Raw genomic sequence first — 6063 nt, 5'->3', positions numbered from 1 at the left:
GGTTGATCAGGAGCTATTCTCCCAGTGATTGCCCCAGAGAAAGAGAGCATGGAGGAAGAAGAGAGCCACGGGATCACAGAACGGGATAGCCATCTGTTACAGCTTACATTACAATCGCCATCATACACAGCCCCGCCTCCTCCTGACCTGGAGCTTGTGATAGACAGAACGCATCCCAGCATTGGACCAGCATTCTGTCTATCACAGGCTCTGGGTCAGGGGGAGGTGGGGCTGTGTATGACAGCCAGCGGAGCAAAGGCAATTGTATTGTAAGCTGTAACAGTGGGCTATCCTGCTCAGGGGCTGATCCAGGGGGCAACGGGGCAATTGCCCCCTTGAGAATGCGGGTGAGAGAGCAGACGGCTCCACGGGTGACAGTGGGGGTGACTCCGCAGGTGACAGTGCTGGCGGCTCTGCGGGTGACAGTGTGGGCGGCTCCGCGGGTGAGAGCGCGGGCGACTCGGTTGGTGAGTGGACGCAGGGCGATGCGTGGAGCGGCCCAGCGCCCACCCTGCATTCCTGCAGTTCTGCCCTCACTGTGCAGGCAGCTGTGGGCAGCAGAGAGATTACATCATCTCTCTGCTGCCTGACTGGTAATCTGCTGCCTGACACTGGGACACAGCAAGAGACCGCCTAAGCAGGAAAGTGACACAGCAGGTGACAATCTGCAACATGTGACAGGTGATGTGGCAAGTGACCATCTGCATCTGGTGGCAGGCAACGTGGCAAGTTACAATCCGCAACATGTGGCAAGTGACAATTCACAGCGTGTGGCAGGTGACGTGGCAAGTGACAATCTGCATCCGGGGACAGGTGACGTGGCAAATTACAATCCGCATTTGGTGGCAGGCGACGTGGAAAGTGACACGCTCAGGGCTCCCACTGATTCTGCATTATGGTGAGTTGAACTATGTAATAACAGAAATAATGCGCTTCAATCCTGACACCATAATAACCATTGGTGCCTTGATGATTGAAGCGCCAACACCAGCCATTTCCCCGATAAATTGCCCCCAAAAAAGGGTATTTTCGGTATTTTCTGGCAGTGCCCCCCCGAGACTAGACTCTGGATCTGCCCATGATCCCGCTCTGTGATCACGCAGCTCTCCTCTTCCTCTGCCCAGATAAGGCTGCAATGGTGGGCACAGTGAGGCTGCAATGGTGGACACAGGTGAGGCTGCAATGGTGGACACAGGTGAGGCTGCAATGGTGGGCACAGTAAGGCTGCAATGGTGAGCAAAGGTAGGTAGCAATATTGGGCACTGGTGAGGCTGCAATGGTGGGCACTGGTGAGGCTGCAATTGTGGCTCAGGTGAGGCTGCAATGGTGGGCACAGGTGAGGCTGCAATGGTGGGCACAGGTAAGGCAGCATTGGTGGGCACAGGTCAGGCTGCATTGATGGTCACTGACGAGGCTGCATTGATGGGCACTGGTGAGGCTGTGCTGAGGGGCACTGATAAAGTTCTAAGAAGAAAAATGTTACTGCGCTGATCTAATTATCCAGAGGTATTTAATCTCTGGGAATATGGACATAAGTGAAATATCAGGGCCACAATGTACCCAATCTTAAGTGTGAATAACCTGAATAACAAACAATAAAAAATATAAGAAATATATGAGTCATACAAATGTGACACAGTGATTTCAAACTTGAATCATATATCTAGATCAGTGTGTCAGCATACAATCCATATGCCACAGTGCTTCTATGAGAAAAATGGCTGTTGCTGCTACTGACCAACCAAATAGTGAAAACAATACGAAAGATATTACAAAAAAAAAAAAAAATATTATATATATATATATATATATGTGTGTGTAAAAACCCAATATGCAGTACGCCAACTGCACCGTGAGTTGTCCAATAACCAATATTGGAACAAAATAAAATAAATATCAATAAAAGTGAAATAATTATCAAAGAACCATACAAATGTGCAATGTGCTGGCTGCACTTAAAAATAGTCCAAATGACAGGCAATCTTGCTCTTATACAATAGGTTCCAGCAAACACAAGGTTCAATGTTGGTAATGCTGTGTACAGGAAAGTGCCGCTATCTCTTCCACCCGACAAAGATGTGCCACCATCACCAATGGTTAAAATCAACACTCACCAGACCCCAGATATTATTAGGCTCCAAAGTGGTGTCTTTTCTTTGTCGGTCAGTGGGTGTTGCCTCCTTTTCCCTTTTACAAGGTGTCATCAATTCCTCAAAAACAAGGGGCTCATCATGGTGTAGTATATTAAAATATGTATTTATTTAAAAAAGGTAAAAAAATATAACACTTACAATATATTTTTTTACCTTTTTTAAATAAATACATATTTTAATATACTACACCATGATGAGCCCCTTGTTTTTGAGGAATTGATGACACCTTGTAAAAGGGAAAAGGAGGCAACACCCACTGACCGACAAAGAAAAGACACCACTTTGGAGCCTAATAATATCTGGGGTCTGGTGAGTGTTGATTTTAACCATTGGTGATGGTGGCACATCTTTGTCGGGTGGAAGAGATAGCGGCACTTTCCTGTACACAGCATTACCAACATTGAACCTTGTGTTTGCTGGAACCTATTGTATAAGAGCAAGATTGCCTGTCATTTGGACTATTTTTAAGTGCAGCCAGCACATTGCACATTTGTATGGTTGTTTGATAATTATTTCACTTTTATTGATATTTATTTTATTTTGTTCCAATATCGGTTATTGGACAACTCACGGTGCAGTTGGCGTACTGCATATTGGGTTTTTACACACACATATATATATATATATAATATTTTTATTTTTTTTATTTTTTTTTGTAATATCTTTCGTATTGTTTTCACTATTTGGTTGGTCAGTAGCAGCAACAGCCATTTTTCTCATAGAAGCACTGTGGCATATGGATTGTATGCTGACACACTGATCTAGATATATGATTCAAGTTTGAAATCATTGTGTCACGTTTGTATGACTCATATATTTCTTATATTTTTTATTGTTTGTTATTCAGGTTATTCACACTTAAGATTGGGTACATTGTGGCCCTGATATTTCACTTATGTCCATATTCCCAGAGATTAAATACCTCTGGATAATTAGATTAGCGCAGTAACATTTTTCTTCTTAGAGCACTATTGACCCCCACTAAGGGCACACAGTACTGCAGCAGATCACAGTTCACATTTATTTATTTATTTATTTCCTTTTGCGCCGGTGACACTCACAACCAATTGTTTTCTCACTGATAAAGTTGTTGTTAATATTTATTTTTGTAACTTAATTCTGCATAAAACATTGTCATTGTCAGGACGTGAATAGAGGCAGAATTTGGGCCGGGGCAGGGTAGGGGTTGGGTGGTGTAACTGGTGGCGAGTAACCCTTGGGGCCTGGCTAGTAGCTCAGGACTTGAAATTTTGAGCCCCGTTGTAAGTTATACGGTCGGCAAGCGGTTAAACCAATATAATAAATATTTTTTTCTACATTCATAATGATTTGCATTTTTATGTCTTTGTTACACAAATAGTTTAGTTCAAGGTTCATGTCTGTGACGGTATTACATATGAAATACATATGTATGCATACAATATGTAATACATATTGTGTAGTGTATAGTGTGTAGTGTTTAGGAAGAGTTTTGGTCTGATCCTGCATTTATAACAATTTCAGCTTATAGATATTTTTTGGATGTGTTGTGGTATACTTTGTTTTTTGATATTTTTTTTTTTTAAACCCATGATTTCCACAGACTCCTGGTAGATACGGTATATATTAATAATAAAATATTAATATTATATAAAGAGAAAACATTTGATTTATGAATGGAAAGCTTTATTGAAAATGAACAAATCACAGAAGCATTTGTTGCCAATAATGTCAAGTCTCAGTGTTTTGAGGATTTAGTAGTATCCATGGCTGAGAGCGGCCACCAAAACGTTGTTGAATTTCTCCCAGGCAGCCTGGATTTGAGGGGTGAAGGCAGTTCCCAGCCTGGTAGCCAAGACAATTACCAGCACTTCGGCAAGACGCTGTGGAAACAGAAAAGCCATTTACTAAATTACCTTTTATTCTATCATACCCTATTGTTCATCATAGCCAAATAAGTTACCAGTAACATAGCTCACGTAAGACCAGATCTCCTGCCTAATACTTGAAAAGGAACGATTTGCCAAAATCAGTTATCTTGTATTCATACCAGACTGGCAAAGTAAGATAAATGCATTTTTCCTATACTTTTCTTAGTCTGACTGTGTGTTTAATGTTGAACACAGCTTTGTGGATCAGGCATTTAGTAATTTATCACAAATTTTTATGCACCTGATTTACATAATTTATGGGTTTTAAGTTGTTGGTTCGAGTTAACAAAACATAGTAGGAAAATATGGTATTTTAACATTATTCATTATGTTGGGATATTTAAGGACACTGGAAAGTCACCATCTATCTTTTCCAAAAAAAAAATATTTTATTACATATAACATTCTAAAATTATATTTCATTTGAGCAAAAAAAAAAAAAAATTCATGCAGCTATGTACTGTACATCTTTTTAGTTTCGGTTCAGCACCGACACCAATAGTTCAGTAGTAGTAGAACAGGCAACTCAAATGCAAATAAATATTAAACTAAAAGAAGTTTAAAAATGCTTTACTCAGCTAAAATACACATAATACAATTTTTATGTAATAAAAGAAAAACAACAGTTTTAGAAAAAATAGATGGTGTTGTGACTTTTCAGTATACTTAAAAATCACATTATACTTAAAGTAGAACTATAAGAAAACTTTTTTTTTTATTCCGGATAGAGCAAGGGGGTGTTATAACCCCTGTCAGATTATTATTTTTTGCCATCTATGTCCCATTGTGGAGATTGTACCTTATTATCCTGACCCATAGCTGAACAGGAAGTGAGAGAAAATCCCTGCAAAGGAAATTCCTTGGGGCTACTCACGTCCCCAGTACTAGTGTCTTCATTGGAAGATTTTCCCTCTATTACTTTTTTGGGGACAACCCAAAATGTGGGATTTTCTTTTACTTTCAATGAAAACGGTAAACAGGACAAATAGAGAAGGTGAATCTCTATAATGGGGACACAATCAGCAATCCCTCTCCACTCTCTATCCATAACTAAAAACCAAAAATCTATAATTTCTGCTATAACAGCATTGCAATAAACTTACCCTAAAGTTCTCAGGATCCACATGGAGCTCAGTAGCATGCTCTTTGCTGAGTTGAGCCAGATTGCCTTTCACATCATCCAGATGCAGAATAGCTTTGCCAATAGCTCCGAGCACCTTCTTGCCATGAGCGCGGACTTTGGCATTACTAGAGATGGCACTAGCACTGGAGAATTTTCCAAAGCTGCTGAAATACCTCTGGGTCCAGGGGTACACGAGAAATAGCCTAAAGGGTAGGTAAATGATTGGTTTATTATTGTCATGTTCATCAATTATTTATTAGCTACAATTTTTGCAAATTATTTGAACCTCCCATATAGCAGTATGTTACAAAGATCAAAGGTTTATGTGAGCAAAATGTATGAAAGAAATTTTACATTTGTGTTTAATTTGGGTTTAAACAGTTTAGTTGTTACAATTTTTAATTACAGCTATAGAAAGAGTTAGGTGAAGAGATTAGGTAAAAGATAAATAATTAGCTTACCTGGTCAGGGCTTCAGCACCATCATTCTCAATGCTGACCTTTGCCCATGTTGAGGTGATAGCAGCTCTCTCATTGGCTGTCCAGTGGACCATTTTGGCGATGAGGTTTAGCTGTTGCTGAGGATTCAAATGAGAAGTTTAGTAACTCTTCTGCTCGTTCACAATTTTAACCCTGATTTATAGTCAACTTTGCCAAGTCACACCCAGTATGATTTTTGCTGTGTCATGTTAACTCCACGCGGCTCTTCATATCTGATGAGTATAAATCATTTTCTTCTGTAAATTCTTAATAATTTTTTTTAAACATCTAACAATAGCTTGCAGATAATAATTTTGTACATATTTTTTTTAATGTATGTTGTTATTTTGAATGCATAATAATCATAATTTTTAAAGTGACATGAAAATATTTTTTTG

The 6063-nt window shown here is 39.6% G+C and overlaps 1 protein-coding gene across 1 annotated transcript; it reads right to left on the bottom strand.

Annotated features, from left to right (window-relative positions):
- Window positions 1-3796: 3796 nt before the first annotated feature.
- Window positions 3797-5813, bottom strand: LOC120942654 (hemoglobin subunit beta-2-like). The gene is made up of 3 exons (XM_040355605.1): window positions 5648-5813; window positions 5167-5389; window positions 3797-4015 (listed from the first exon to the last, which is right to left on the bottom strand). Exons 1-3 carry the CDS (start codon window positions 5737-5739, stop codon window positions 3887-3889), a joined length of 444 nt encoding a protein of 147 aa, XP_040211539.1. The 5' UTR covers window positions 5740-5813; the 3' UTR covers window positions 3797-3886.
- Window positions 5814-6063: the final 250 nt, after the last annotated feature.

This window comes from Rana temporaria, chromosome 6 (genome assembly GCF_905171775.1).
Source record: "Rana temporaria chromosome 6, aRanTem1.1, whole genome shotgun sequence".
Taxonomy (NCBI): domain Eukaryota; kingdom Metazoa; phylum Chordata; class Amphibia; order Anura; family Ranidae; genus Rana; species Rana temporaria.
The sequence above is the reverse complement of the archived record's forward strand: the minus strand, read 5'-3'. Positions and strand labels throughout refer to the sequence as shown.